This window comes from Onychostoma macrolepis, chromosome 21 (genome assembly GCF_012432095.1).
Source record: "Onychostoma macrolepis isolate SWU-2019 chromosome 21, ASM1243209v1, whole genome shotgun sequence".
In the NCBI taxonomy this organism is placed as follows: Eukaryota; Metazoa; Chordata; class Actinopteri; order Cypriniformes; family Cyprinidae; genus Onychostoma; species Onychostoma macrolepis.
The window spans coordinates 4,176,953-4,193,486 of NC_081175.1; the positions used below are offsets into that span (position 1 = coordinate 4,176,953).

General features: G+C 35.8%; 1 protein-coding gene across 1 annotated transcript; it reads right to left on the reverse strand.

Annotated features, from left to right (window-relative positions):
• Positions 1 to 14,249: 14,249 nt before the first annotated feature.
• fgf1b (fibroblast growth factor 1b) lies at positions 14,250 to 16,448 on the reverse strand. Its single transcript, XM_058758561.1, has 3 exons — positions 16,146 to 16,448; positions 15,757 to 15,860; positions 14,250 to 15,505 (listed from the first exon to the last, which is right to left on the reverse strand). The coding sequence occupies exons 1-3, from the start codon at positions 16,312 to 16,314 to the stop codon at positions 15,302 to 15,304; spliced, it is 477 nt and encodes a 158-aa protein (XP_058614544.1). The 5' UTR covers positions 16,315 to 16,448; the 3' UTR covers positions 14,250 to 15,301.
• Between the last annotated feature and the right edge of the window lie 86 nt (positions 16,449 to 16,534).

The window sequence follows — 16,534 nt, forward strand, 5'->3', positions numbered from 1 at the left end:
CTTGCTTTAGCAGTAGCAGTGCACTTCAGAAACCCTCCACCCTCCCCAGCTCCACCTGTATAAATCTGCTACGGGGTGATCATGTATGCAATGGGAGTTATTCATATCTGTTATATGTGCAGCAGAAATATTCCTTACATGCTCACAGCAGCATGTTGTGGATGTATTGGCAGTAGCAAGTCTCAGTACTTGCTCTGCAGCAACAGCAGTGTAGCAGATCTATTCCGCCAAGACCAAATACATTAACATTGTCATGTACATAACCATGCCAATCCCTCTGAGAGTTGTCATGACAGAAATACATATATTCTAATGGTCCATTTATCCAAAGCAACTAACAGTGCATTAAAACTGCACTTTTTATGTTTAATCAGTACATCTGGCAAATACAAGTTCTTGACGGATTCAGCATTTAATATGATTGAACAAATTTCAGCTGTTTGAAGGATCACATTGCTTGTGATCCGCTGTGTCTTCGCTAATGTAAAACACCTTTGTAATGTAAAAAATGTAAAACAATCTCGAGCCTTCCTCTTCCTCTCCTTGTAATCCATCTCACAGCCTCTCCTGTCTTCCTGCGCTCCCCCTGCTCTTGGAGCGGCTGAGAGTTAGTGGCTGATAAGGGTGATGTCATACCTCCGCTTCCTGGGGATGTGAGTAACTGTATACGCTGTGCTGAGGGGCACGGTGGGGAAACCTCGCCAGAGCGCAAGTGCTCTGAACACACACACACACACACACACAACTCTGTGAACGCCGTGTCCACCTCCATTTCCAAGCTTTGCAGAACATTTGAATGATGCTCACACATCCTGTTAGTCTCAAGATGCAAACACAAATGCAGATGCTCAGACTGTGGGTTTGGAGAAAATGTCTCTTTTTTTTGTTCATGGAGTGATTTTGCTTATTATGACTTACAAAGTTCTGATATTACAACATGACCTAATTATTTTTTGCAGGTTTTTAGTCCATATCTTGATATTGTGCATGTCAGTGTCTAACTAAACAAACAATCAAACAAATAAATAAATAAATAAAGCAGAACAATTAATGTACTTAATGAATATGAATACTGATGCTGTTGATTATTACTAACCTTTCTTTACCTCTCTTTCCTTTTGAAGTCAATATGAAATAAAATTATTTCTATTTACATTCTTAATTTACATTTCTGGTCTGGTCTTCATCAATACCAGCATTCAAAAGGGGGAAAATATGTATAATATATAATTTTTATAATTGAAATTTATAAATATAAATTGTTCTGTAGCTAAAACAATGCAGCAGAAGTACCTTCAGATGGTACTTTAATTTAAATTAAATTAAATTAAATTATTATTTATAATAATAATAATACATTATGGGTTTGATCTGAAAAAATGTATACACTGAATGCAGCGGACATCCCTTCACATTTATTTAATTTATTATTTAAGTTAAGTTAAGTTGAGTTGAGTTGAGTTGAGTTGAGTTCAATTCAATTCAATTCAATTCAACTAAATTACATTAAATTAAATTAAAATAAAATAAAATAAAATATTGATAACAATAATAATAATAATAATAATTTCAATCAAATATTATAACTTGCTTTTAATCAAAGGTTCCTAATCCACCGCAATTGCAAACTTTGGTATCTTACACCCACTTTCCCGTCCTTTTGTTTTGTTTTGTTTTTTGAATATTCTGTTTCATTTGTAAATACATCACAATACGGAAGTAAAATGTGTTTTGGAATAACATTTCATGTTTACTTTGAGCCCAACACCTGCATTACCCGCTCTGAATAGCCCAGTTGTCTTGTACACATTCTTTTCATTCTACTAACACAATTCTCTGGTTCATGTCATAAAAGGAGGCATAAAACAGAAAACAATTCCTTTTGTCATTGTCAAATGAAAACCTAAGTCCTTTTAAGAGTGTAAACTGATATTTCCCCATTTATGGTACGGAAACGTGAGTCTACATGTATCTGTCAGCAAGCTGTCCTTTGCCAAGTATCTCTTTCCTGTAAGAGATTACTGTCTTGGAGGTTTGCTATGTAGGTTTAAAAAGATCAGGATGTGGTCCATCTTGTAATTTACACCATGAAGAAAACAAGAAAAAAACAAAACAAGGAACAAGTAAAGTCGCTCACAACGGAAAAGCAGCAGAATGTCAGTCGTTTAATGCTCAGTGTTTCTCTCGTGAGAAGATCTCGAGTCAGTCGTGTGTGTGATTTAAGGAGAGAATGGACAGAAGTTCTGCTTTGCTCCTCACAAACTTTCACCCACATCCTTTTAATTCCACATGCATACAAAGACGCAGGCGAGCAGTGATGTGTGAGCTCGCCTCCGCTGGTGGGGCCCCAAAGGCTGCTGTTCTTCTCTAGTCTACCATGGAACTGCTCCTTTCACCGGCTCCAAAGGGACCTCTGATTAGAAATCCTTCTCTGCTACTGAATCTCATGTCCTTCTCTTGCTGTGGAGTCTGTCACAACCTAACACAAGGACAAAGCAAACGTTAAGTCTTCACTGGCCTGGTTTTTAACTGTCATTGTCATTTATTTAGTATTGGTTACAGCAATGTATAAAAAAAGTCACAAAAAACTAAAGAAATGACATTAAAACTTTACAAACTAAAACTACTTGAGAATAGTGTTAGATTTACGATTCAGTTAAATGTAGTTTATTGTTATAAATTGTGTATATATACAGTATATTGTGTGTGTGTGTGTGTGTGTGTATATATATATATATATAATACAATTAATAATATTTAGTTATAATAATATATAGTTAACAATACAATATATTATAGGAAATATAGTTTTAAGTACGTTTAATTTTTATTGTTTGGTTCTGCATAAATCAAATGCCGCTTCGTAGCTGAATTAACATGATGTGATGCTATCTTTGCAGTGTAAATATAAATGGTTAAATAGATAATAGACAGAATAATCCAGCCCGATCTCATGGCAATTCGTACATATTTTACATTACAAATTCATATGATTTTTTTTCCAAATCGTACGTATTTTACGAGTTGCACAATTCGTATGAATTTGTACGAATGACCTACAACCCCGCCCCTAAACCTACACGTCACTGGGGTTTAGACAAATCGTACAAAATTGTACGAGTGAGGTTGTACGAATTCGTACGAATTAGCCACCTCGTAAAACACGTACGAATTGGTCGTGAGATAGAATTGAATAATCACAATTCAGTACACCAGTGAATACAAGAAAGAAGATCAATTGCAATCAATTTAGCAAACATTGCATTGATTCAAACACTGTTGGTTAGCTAAAGTATAATGCTTTAAAAAAACAACAACAAAAAAAAAACTTGATAACACCTTATCTATAAACCTATCAACAAAACAAATTGGATGGATTTAAAGCTGAATTAATCATACCATTCTAGAGAAGACGAATGAATAAATGAGCTGCATTCTGAGCACTGTAAAAACAGCAGTCACGGAGGAGTAAAAAGCAAAAGATTCCTGACAGAAAGACTACAGCGCACAGTTAGACACACAGGGAGAAAGAGATCTCTCAGGATACAGGGACAGCTCATCTCTCACACAGATCTGTGTCCAGAGCTCTCAGACTCTTCCAGACAGGAAGCGACACGTCTCTCCTGACGACTCCTTAAAGGGCCCTGCCAGAATACGGCCAGTAAGCTTGAAAATCCCCTCTAACCACCTCTTACCACACCCACTGCAGCTCTAAGGCACCTTTATTACACTCCAGAAGCCTGTCCTACCAGAAATGAACTCTCAATGCAATGCCAACAACACCTGCAGGCTTCCTGACCAACCCATTACTGTAAATACACAGATGACTGATGCATTTACATACACAGGCCTAGCATTTTCTGTGCTGCTTCTACAGTAAAGCTGGAAGTTCTGTTCTATTCTAGGACACAACTGAAATTTAGTGGGGTGTTTCAATCAGTCATCAGAGAGGTGGCTTCTTTTTTTTTTTTTTTAATCTGAGAATTGTACAATGGTACAATAGATGTCAGGAAAATATCCTCCTTATACAAGCCACTCACTCTCTCGTTTGTTTTCTGTTTTATATGCATGTGCAGACTTTTAAGTGATCACGGATTTTAAAAAATCACTTTCGTAATATAGAACTTTTGATGTGAGATTAGTTCTCTGTGTATTTTCATTTTAATGTGATGTTAGTTGGTATTGACATTTTATCGTAACAGCAAAATATTTCAGTGTTCCCTAATGACAAACATTTTGCAATAATGCTGAAAAAGTCAATAATAAAATTTTTGCAAACCTGTTCATAAGAGAAGTACATGTTAGCATCCTTTTAAAAAGAGAACATATTATAAAAGTAAAAAATATACTTAAGTGCAAACTGAATGTAATGTTTTCAGACACTTGATCGCAATATATTTACAATTAAATATCATTTTTTACAATTAAATTATAATTTACATTTCTATTAAATGCAATAAGTTCAACTAAAGAGTGCCTTTTGACCGACTTAAGTAGGACTTAAGCACGTTTATATATAACTTTACTCTTATCGTCTTCGAAATATGGATAATGTGTACTAAAATTAATAATCAAGTACTTTATGTGTGCTTTAGTATAAATTTGAAACACGATAAACATTATTAAAACATCTTTATTTAAAATGTACTTCAAAGTAAAACTTTTAATTTGACATTATTACAGCATGTACTGTAATGTCATTAAGTAAACTTAAGTGTTCTTTTATTTCATTACTATTATATAATCTGCAAGTAAAACATTTTTATATACTTATAAGGTTTGCAGTAAACCAAAAGTTCAATACACTTAAGCACACTTCTTTTTCACAAGGGTACTTATAAATAATATAATACATGATGTGAAATATCTTGAGTAACCTAGTGTGCAAGGCAAAGGTAACTGTGACAAGAAAGGAAAACCGTTTGATGTTTGATAATGGAGAAAAAAAATGTAGACTAGGCTTCACCAGGGGGCCAGTTCTCCTCTGGCTATACAGTAAAAATGTGTTATGTTATGTTAGTGCAACATGTTTGTATAGTATATTCTGAAAAAGTCCTGCTGCATTTAGGATTCTCTGAAAGGATGTTTAACTCTTCTGCGTAATGTCTCACAAATCTACTTTTATATCCTCCCAGGAAGCGTCCGATTATCTGTCCTAAAATTAGGACTTTGGTCAACAGGGACTTTTAGGGTCGGGGGAGTGTTTGCGTGGCTTCACTCGAGACATTCCGTCCACAGGAAGCTGCTCCGTGCCTCCTGCGCCCAGCTTGATCCACTCCCACATTGAGACAATGGCTCGCTTCAAAAAGGCCTATTTGTTTGGACATTCCTGTGAATAAGGGAATAATTACAGCAGCTCTCCTGCTCTTTCACAAGAGAGGATGCAACTCAAAAAAGAGGCAATGAATGAAGGACAAAAAAGAATGGGTGTGTGTATACATACATAAGTGTGTGTGTGTGTGTGTATCCTGCAGCATTGACATCGTAAAGGGAAGGAGATGCCTGGGTTATACTTGGTATGCGAGGCATTCACCATAAATAGGGCCACGACTGAGTGGTTTTTGTTTGTTGTTAGGTTAGACAGTGGCTATTTTAATTCCAATGGGATTCTATCTAGAGAATGGCTGGAAAAGGAAAAAGGAAGTGATGATGGACGTTAAACCAACAGACATTCAGAGGCCACATTTTTTTATAGATGACAGTCCTCAGATGTGTTTTTATGTGGAAAAAGGAGGTGTGCGTGTTACACGCTGCCTTCTAAAAAGAGATTTTTTCCATGAGAACATTAAAGGCGTAGTTCACACAGAAATGAAAATTGTCATTGTTGACGTATGTAGTTACAAATCTGTATTATTTTTGTCACAAAAGGCTCACAAAAGGAGATGTGCCCAAAAAAATGACAGAAAAGCACTATAAAATAATCATAAAAGCATCCATACGAGTCATGTGATATATTTCTTTTTAGAATAATACAATTGCTTTTTGTGAGTTAATTAAAAGTTGGAAATCATTGATGTGAAATCTGGTGTACCAATCAGTGCCAAATAGATTACTTATAAATTGTAGTCCATTACTGATTATACTACGGGGCCGTTGAATGCTTGAATCTGATTGGCTGACGAATGTTCTAAGGTGTGCAATTATTTTCAGGGAACCGCACGGCGAACGTAGTTCCAGGCAGCTCTTGATCGCATTACATGACCATATCACTTCACCAAATGATTTCTGTTATTTCAAAGGTCTTGCAACAGCAAAAAAACCAAGACCCACAACGACACTGGCCAAACAAATAAATATAGTAAATAAAAGGATAAAAACGACAGATCATGTCCATATTTTTGCCACAAAATTACGCTTTATTATGTACGGAAAGCACATACTCTATCTCTCCCGCTCTCTCTCACTCACAGACCGCACACACATAACAGTTACAGTTTGCACACACACTAACATACATCGTGCTAATATTGTTAACGCTACTCTGACGATTTTAGCAGTAAACAACTTAAAAACTACATGACTTCTCACAAGCGAGGTAACAACATCGGCACTGTTCGTGAACAAAAGGAACTAAATTTCACTATAACTAGAGACATTGCTGCCGAACACTATTGAGAGACGCACAGAGGTAATTCTCTCTCTCTCTCTCTCTCTCTCTCATAACTTAGTTATTAACTGTATTAACTACATTAATCTGTTATCAAAGGCTCAAGCCTCCGTTACTAGGTTTAAAATGACGTTTTGGAATTAGCAACAGAGGCCTTGGATGAGATGCGGAAGAAATAATCCTACTCACAATAGCGATTTGAGTAGAAATATTGGACGAATGCCTTGAAATATATCATCTGATCGATGTCTTTAGGTGTGGCAACCGTAGTATAAGCGGAATAATTGCAAATAATTGCATTATTTTTCTAATAATCCAACGGCCCGTCGTCAATTATTCCTTACTTAAACACTGTAAAAAATGCGACTGCACATTTTCCAGTTTACGAAAACTTTTGAGTCTCAAATGCAAAAAAATTATATTTTCTTGAAACTACATAATAACCCTTGTCAGACCAACAAAATTACCCCAAATGTTGCCCCAACACAGTTGACTGAACAAAGAATTTCATATTGTTGAAATGCATTGCATTGCAGCATGAATAAATTATGCAGTTACTGTTATAGGATTATTACAAGTTGGCGTCAAATATTGACGTCTTCCCGATTCCCTTTCCTGGCATTATATTGACGTCCTGTGCCTGCTGGGTTCAAGTTTCCTCACATCGCATGTCTTCGGTAGAATTTAGAACAAATCGCACAAATTTTATGTACAAATGTTTACGATACTATTATAGTGCATTTGGACATTCTTGGAGTTTGACAGTCACCATTCACTTTAATTGTGTGGAAAAGAGCGTGCAAACATTCTGTGTTCCACAGAAGAAAGACAGTTACATTTTCTTTTTAGGAGAACCCTGCTATATTATTCCTTGACATAGTTTAAAGGGGTCATCAGATGTGACATGCACTTTTACAAGTTGTTTGAACTGAAATGTGTGTTGGCAATGATATAGACCCATTGTTTTTTTTGTTTTTTTTTATCTCGTTAAATCATTTCCCCTTTCTCATATCAAGTCATTCTCAGATGCCTGTCTGTGTGACGTTACACACAGACCCAGGCCCCTCCCACCATTATTGATTGACACTAGCGTTTTACCTTAGACCCTCCCTGAGTGATCTGTCATCAGTCCACCATTGTTTTGACGCCGGAGCAGATGTACACAAGAATATCTCCATAGCGATTGAGGTGTTTTGTTTTTGGACGTAATAATGAACATAGCAGTCGTCCATTTACTTCCGGCATCTGAGCCGCTGAAGACACAGATGATTACCTTTGTTTTTGAAGGGAATGCATCCTCCGATATGCCTAAATGCGTTTAAGTTTGCACGAATCATTCGTGATCCAGTCTCACCTACAGAAGAAGTTCTTTTATGAATCTTTGCAAATTGCCTTTCCTAATAACGTGCTAGTTAGCAAGTTCCGCAGCTAAAGTAAACAGTATCATGAAAGCAGCTTGTCATCCCACGGAAGAGAGGGGCGGAGTCAGCAGAGCTCATTAGCATTTAAAGGAACTAGTGTTGTCAAAAGACCCGGTACTTCGGTACCAAGTCGGTACTAAAAAAGTGAAAACGTCACGGTACTAGGTTTTTTTAAGTACCGGTGGTACTGAGTACCCGGTCAACCCTTTTCTTGATGCCTATGGCCCTATGATTTCCGCGATGCAGAAAACGCGGACGGAATCTTGGAATCCAGTTATAAAAACGGAATTTACAGTTTAGCACGGAATGTCACGGAATGTGTCAAAGTTTGGATGAATTCATCAAAAGTAGGTCATTGCACTTAAATCAAATCGCGACGTGGACTAGTATCTGTAAATATTAAGCCGCAAAAGTCGATTCAAATATGAATCCCGCATGTTCTGCGAGTCTCTGTGTGAATGAATGAATGGCAGAGACACGCGTTTTTTTCTTTTTTTTTACTACATACACTGAAGCGTGCCTGACGCTCGCGGTGATTCATCATCTGCCATCTCAATGAGGACATAAATACATAAACAACATCTACAGAATTGCTCTGAGAGTCCCCTCGCGAGCATTTTACCGTTTCATTGAGTAAAACCAGCGTCATATCATATAGCTACACACAGAAATGTAAAGGTATTCACGGCAACCCGTCAAAATAAAAGTTTATCTTAAAGACATTGTGCCAGAAATATAATTTTATATATATATATATATATATATATATATATATATATATATATATATATATATATATAATTTTTTTTTTTAAGAAATCACACAATTTCTTCCATATTTAAATTTTAATAGTAAATCCCCTTTATTTACCAAAACAATGCAATGTGTTTAAATTTAATTAATTAAAAGACAAATTAAATTTGGGTGAAACTTGTTTACTGTTTTTCATACTTTTATTACTTGCGGAAAAACTTGAAACACAATTTAAATAAAGTATAAAGAATGGCATTGATTTTTGTACTTTTTTATTTTTGCTTGACTTTATTATTAAAAATAGTGTGGTTTTTTTTATTAGCATGTGGTACCGAAATTGGTCCCGAGAACCGTGGATTTTGACTGGTATCGGTACCGAATACTGACATTTTGGAACCGTGACAACACTAAAAGGAACACAGACTAAAACAGCTAGCTGAAAACAGAGCTGATTTTGACAGGGTAAAAAGGGTGTTTTTTACACTACCATTGAGAAATTTTAACCAAAGTATGTTATAGACGTTTCATTAAGACCCTAAAGAATCATATCAACTTGTGGAAAATGGGCATCCGATGAGCCCTTTAAGACAATTTTCTCAAACCCCAATGACTGGGCTTCTGTGCAAAGTGATTATCATAACATGCGCTATATGACCCAGTTTCATGCCAAAAATAAAGCACACATCACATAAGAGGGCAGTTTAGATGAGATCAGTCTCTCTGACGGCCACTTAATTATTGAAGCTAATGTCAATATTCTATTTCCTGAGGATGTATTACAGCTCATCAAAGAAATGGGACAGGGATAAAAGATTGTAATATTCCAGTCGCACTCTCCTGCCAAGAGGGTTTATAATCAGGAAGTATGAAAGACAGGAGGTGGACTTCCTGTACTTCTGGATGGAGATGTAATAGCTTGTGCTGTATCACATCATGGGAATATCGAGAACGCATCCTGCCGAGAGCCTCGCTTGTGTTAGTGTGACGCACAAAGGGAGAGTACAGCTGCCATGTATTTGTTATCGTAACGCCGAGCTCATCTTTCGATATTTCGGAGGATGAGAGTCTATTTTTAGCTCTTTCTGCCGATGAATCGGTCAGTTATGTGGCTAAGAATGGGAGGTGTGACAAATGAGAATGTGGTGTGCGAGCTGGGGTTCTGGTTGTTATGGAAATCTCACTGATATCTCACAGCCTCTCACAGGAAGAGGAAAAGGTGACCAACACACTAAATGCGTGAGTTACTAAGCACAGATGAAGGACGCCTGTTCCCGAAAGACTTGACCGAGTCAATTCATTCCTGTAGTTTTGTCTTCTTTTACTGAAATGCACATTCTTTGTGTCATTTTTTAAATCTTAGGATGTAAGATTGCATAATATGTCACAAGCTTATTAAATCACTATTCACTGCAAATATAAATCTTACTTTATAGTTTGGGCCAACATTCCTCAAATCTGGCAGGTCCTGTATTGTACTGTACTGTACTGTATTGATTATTATTATTTTTTTTTTTTCCATTGAGGTGATTTAGTTTTTAGTTTATTAGCAGCACAACTGTTTCCAATATTGATGATACATCAGCATATTAGAATGATTTTTGAAAGATCGTGTGACACTGAAAACTGGAGTAATGATGCGTAATGAGTAATTTTGATCAAATAAATGCAGCCTTGATGAGCATAAAATACTTCTTTAAAAATCAAAATATCTTTTAAATGGCAGTGTATAAGTGCTCTACATTTTACAACATTAATTTATCTTGTCATGTCATAAAAAGGTTAAATGATCTGATATTTTGAGAGATGTATTGACCTTGGCGCACACATGAGGGTCATGAGGGTCTATAGGAGTCCTCAGTGACACCGTTTTCATGTTTTATGTTTTTGACTCCTTCATGTTTCTGCATGTTTGTTACACAACATGATTTTGACGATTTTATAAATACACTAATAGACAGGACAAAAAAAGGGAGTCAAGACATTGACGCAACCTGGCAACCTCCCAGGACACTGTAGCATTGTGATTATTGCACAATGGTGAATGTATCTCACTACATAATTGTACATGGCTGAGTGAAACATTCTGGGACCAAATATTGACGAGTTAATTAGTACTATAGAGTGCTTCAGAAAGCCAAAACCTGGAAACGAGTTTTAGCACTTCTGCTTCCATCGTCATGAAGTTTTGGGTTTTTGGTTCATTGCCTGAAGTAAGGTCTGTGGTTAACACAAGCTCAAAATATTTCACATTTTATTCTACGACATAAAACACATCAGTAAAACCACCATTGTGATTTTTTAAGCTTTTACTTAAAGGCAGTTGCTAACAAGTTGCTAAATGAGACATTAAACATCATCACGCCAAACAAGTAAATTCATCTACTCACTACACTCTTAAAAATAAAGGTGCTTCACGATGCCATAGAAGAACCTTTTTGTCTAGATGGTTCCATAAAGAATCTTTAACATCTGAAGAACCTTTCTGTTTCAGAAAAGGTTCTTTGTTGCGAAAGAAGGTTCTTCAGATCATAAAAAGGTAAGGAAGAGATGGTCCTTTTAAGAACCTTTGACTGAATGGTTCTTTGTGGAAACAAAAATTGTTCTTCTATGGCAGCGCTGTGAAGAACCTTTTGAAGCACCTTTATTTTTAAGAGTGTAGTCTGCTTTTATAGCCTGATTGTGTTTAAAATCTTGAAAATATTTTAGGGGAAAATGTTTTTAAATAAAGACTGAAAGAGTTTAAGCGTAATAGTGACACTGAAGTCATGTGACCCTGATGTAGTTCGTCTTTAGCTTTTTACTTCTGCCGATTGTATTTAGGGTTCAAAAAATCATAGCTGTGTTAATTTGTGAAAATTATCATGATGAACACGGAACTCTGTATGGCAAAAAATAAATAAATAAATAAAATAACATAAAAATTAAGAAATTAATTAAAAAATTATTTTGAAAAATATACAAATGAATCACCAAAATATATTAGCATAAATATTTTTATTAATGTATTAATATTTTTGAAAATAAATTTTAAACAGATTCATATATTTAAAATAAAACATAGAACATTATATTGAATGCTATATATTTCAATTCAAGAAAATACATTTATGTATCTCACATTTATAGAAAATCTTGTCTATAACACATATGAACATATAACACATTTGAATAAAATGTAATTATAAAATAAGCTTATAAAACAACATAAAAATATGAATAATCTTATAAAATAAGCATTATTAAATCATAATTAATGTAGTTTTGATCTCTTGGCTATTCCATCCACATTTGCATTTAGCACAAATGTATGTTACTGTAAAATTGGAAATGTATTTTCTTGCCCCTGAAATACATTTTGAAATATATTTTGGTAGATGAGGGTTGAAACTAAATATATTCTCTATTTCAAAAATGTATTTCATTGAGCTTCAGTGTTTACAACATATATTGGGCATATATTTATATCCACAAGGCAATGTAAAAATCCTTTTTTCTAAGTTGGCCTACAAAAATACATGATCAGTGCAGCACTCTATAGACAACCTTAGTGGCCCTGGACAACGTTCCCTGATCGTCCCTCAGGTGACAGCCCTGCAATAGCATTACAAACGAATGCTTAAAGAGCACAAGGATTCCTGGAGAAAGTGTCCACACAGCCCAGATCTGCAGTTTTGAAAACTAGAAGGTCTGGATCCTAATAAGCCGTTCTCCTAGGCCCTACCGCAAGCATGCGAGGCGCACCGTAAAGAATTCTCCATTCCACCCCAACACCCCCCCCCCTTCTTTCTTCCTCCATCCTCTTCGAATCCTCCCCCCTTCAGCCTCATAGCTTTTGCAGCCGCCCGGGACGTTGCAAAGTGCTTCAGCAGATGGAAAGCAGTCTTTAATTACAGTGGAATCAGCTGACCGGCATGCATCCCCTCTTTCCGTCCTGGATGGACGGAGACAGAACAACAGCGAGGTAGAAAAGTGAGCGTTCATGCAAATGTCAACAACACGCTTCTAGATGAGAGTTTGAAGACTCCTCTGGAGGCACATAGCAGGGGTGTGTGTGTGTGTGTGTGTGTGTGTGTGTACTCGAGGTAATGAAGGAGTGTTTGTACAATTTTTGGAGGATTTGTCTTCCGCTTTGACAGGGGTCTGTCAAAGTGCTTTATAATGCTGGTATCTTGGCTGCAGTTGCGCTGGGGGAGTCCCAGAGGAAGCTGTTGCTTGTTCAGTTTACAGTGAATGGCTCCCTTCCTGCTCCAACCGTGGCCCCAAAGGCTGGAGGCCAGGGTGCAGGGCTGTGTGTGTGTGTGTGTGTGTGTGTGTGTGTGTGTGTGAGCTCTCCCCTGTGCTTGTGTGGGTGGATATGCAATCTTACATCTGTTTGTTTGATAATGTGTGTGTGTTTGTCTTTTAAAGCTCGCAGATTTGCACTATTAAAACAGTTCATGGACTTTCTTATTTCAGTCTTCAACTTTTAACTGTTTACAGAAGGGGGTCTCATTTCCTAGCATTACTGCTGCAATTAGCCATTTGTTTCAGCTGTCGCTCCATAAAGTTCAGTACCTTTACATAGGCAAGACAGCCCATTATCTGCATTCTTTTGTCTATAGGCTACTACATATCAGTCTGCAACCTGGAAATAATTTACACTGAAACTCTCACAAGAAAGTTTCAGTAATATATTCTGAGGTTACTCAGAAATGTGCGGAGGACTGCCATTTTCTGCCCAAGTCAACTGAAAAGTGGTTAATTAGATACATTACTGCCATCTGCTGGGGAAAGTACAATCTGTGTCCAAAAAAAAATTGTCCTGATGAATTTTACATTAGATTGTGAATTGATTTTCTCAAAAACAAAACAGTGAAACAAAATAGTGGGTTTTGCCCAGAACTGACTGCCATGATACTTGTGGATGGTTGTCAGGGCGTTGCTTTAAGGTTGACACGGTGTTCTGGATGGTTTTTTTCCTGGTTTATCAGATGCCAAGCCAAAAACATAACTCTGAAATCTTTAAAAAAAAGTAATAACACAGCTCTCCACTCTTCAATGTGCTGTAAAATTAAAACGTAAAAAGTAATAGTGACTTATTTCTGTTGTAGTAAAACTAACCTTAAAATAATAATAATAATAACCTGGAATTAAGTGCAATTTTTCTGTCATGTGTTGGGTGACAGATTTGTGTGTTTGTAGAGGAGTAATGTTCAATAACCAGCCCTTTCTATCACCTTTTGTAAAAAAAAAAAAAAATATACTTTTAAGGATATTTGGCCAGCATTTGCATAATTACAAAAAAAAAAAAAATTAAAAATGCACTTGTTTGCAATGTTGTTATTATTAACTAAAACTATGTTTTGCTGATTGAAATTAAGCTGAATTAAAATATTAAATTTAGATGAAACACTTAAAAATTTAACTAAAATGAGTAATGTTGCCAACTAACTGAAATACATTTAAGTACTAAAATGACTAAAAATAAATATAACGCTAAATAGAAATATTAGAGGAAAAAAAATAATAAAAATGACACACATAGCAAAATGAATACAAATTTATTAAAATAGTTTTCAAAATATTCATAAATACAAAGATAGTATATAAATAATACTAAAATAACACTGGTAACATGGTACCTAGCATGACGGATAATCGTGTAAGAAACAATACAAGAGGTTTTAGCAGTTTTAAAGAGCTCATTTGGTAGATCTTGTTTGATTGTTTAAATCAATATGGTGTTCAACATGACCCTGGGCCAAAGAAAAGTTATTTTGTTTCCCTTGGTTTGTTTTGTATTCTCCTACACCTGCTAAAAACACGTTCTAATTGCTGGTGGAAACAATCTAAAAGCACAGTAAGGTGGGATGCACAAAGCAGAAATATTTAGCAAAATTCCAAAAACTGCGCTGTTATTATAATAACTTCAAAAGGCGTCATCGCAGGTCTGAGGTAAAAAATAAAATAAAATAAAAAAATACACATTGCATATTGAAAAAATATGTTTTGATTATGTATTTTAAGAATTTGAAATATGTGACGGCTACTGAGGATATATTTTGGAGTTCACAATAATTATAAACAATAAACCCATTTGTTTCTAATGTGTTTTCAACAGCACCATCAGTTTTATTGCCTTTTATTTGATGTCAAACGGTTAAAATGATTTATTTTTGCACTACCGAAAGTACTTTTCACAGTATTTTCACAGTGAAGCTAGGCTGTTTGAGATATGTTTCAGTCCTTATATACAGCCTAAATATACAGTATATGTGTAGTTATACAGTAGCCTTTATATGCAGTATATTTACATTGGAAAAGGATCAGACTTTTTTTTTTCTATATCAAAATACTTGTATTTGTTCAAAACTATACAATAGCAATCTTTAAAAAAATCTTTGTTTACATTCACATTTACTAACAAAAGACAAATACGGTATATATATAGACATAAAAATAACGTCTAATTAAGCATTGTCTCATTTACAGTTGTTTGCAGAGTTTGGGTTGTTTTGAGGACCTCTGATCAGCGCACAAGTTACTGTATGCTGCCATCCACTGGAATTGGCAGGAAGTAGATTGCATTTTGGCCCTTGTGTGTTTTGGAGCCGTTTTTCGCCCATCCGTTCTTTCTGATCCCCACGTACCAGTCTCCGTTCTCCTGATACCTCTGTGAGCGGTATGTGTTGTAGTGGTTCTCCTCTATCTTCTCAATGAAGTAACACTCATCGTTCAGCATGACCTGACAGACAAAACACAGGCCAGGGGTGTGTTTCTTTACAACCATCATTTTAATGAATCAGACTTCAGGAATTCAATGAGTTTAAACATCATGCTCTAGTTTTAAAAACTCAAATCGATAGAGGTGTAAATATGTGTATATGTATATGAAATATTAAATTTAATACGTTAAATATACGTCTAGGTTAATGCATTTTTGTGATCAAAAATGACATTAAATTTGATATAAAACCAAGTTTTAAAAAAACTTACAGTGCCATAAAGTTTTCCATATTTGTCCATTGCCAGGTATAGTCCAGTCTCATGACCCCTAATGGCCACTAATCCTGCTTTCACTGCTTTCACCTTTAAAAGAGCTGTCATACAATAAGTTTTACGGTAAGGTGACAGGTTCTTTTTATGTTACATTTTTATGTTACATTACTTTTTTATGTATGCTGCATACTTACTGTAATTAGCCTACATTTTTACACTGTATATTAGTAGTAGTAAGGCTTTATCATTATTTCATAGATATTTTAGTTTTTTAACATTTTACATTTTGCTCTATGTTAGAACTTTACGTCTCGTGTATATCAAGTATGCTTGGAAAGATAAATAAATAAATAAAATAACTAAAAATCTGTATACTGCATACTTACTGTAAACGTCGTTCTCTTGTCGACTCGCGTCCACAGTCCCGTTAGGTTGGATCCGGAGATGGTATCCTCCATTCCTGCAGTAAAGTTTTTGCAGAGAGTTATGTTTGGGATCTTTCTGCTCGGAGGTGGTCGGTAGGAGTGTGAAAGCGGTGATATCCCGCTCGGTCATGGCTCAGATGTGCTGCTCTGAGACGCGCTGTACGCAAGAACACCCCCGTGACTGAAATGGATGCGTCTTCCGAGCTCAACCACCACTTATAACGGGTATGTGTCATGCAACCTCCTTCACACCGTCTTATTATAAACAGCCAAAAAGGTTCTGCTATTTTGAAACATAATTATAGTCCTTATCATTTTGGTCCACAAGAAGTATACTACAAATTTGTAAT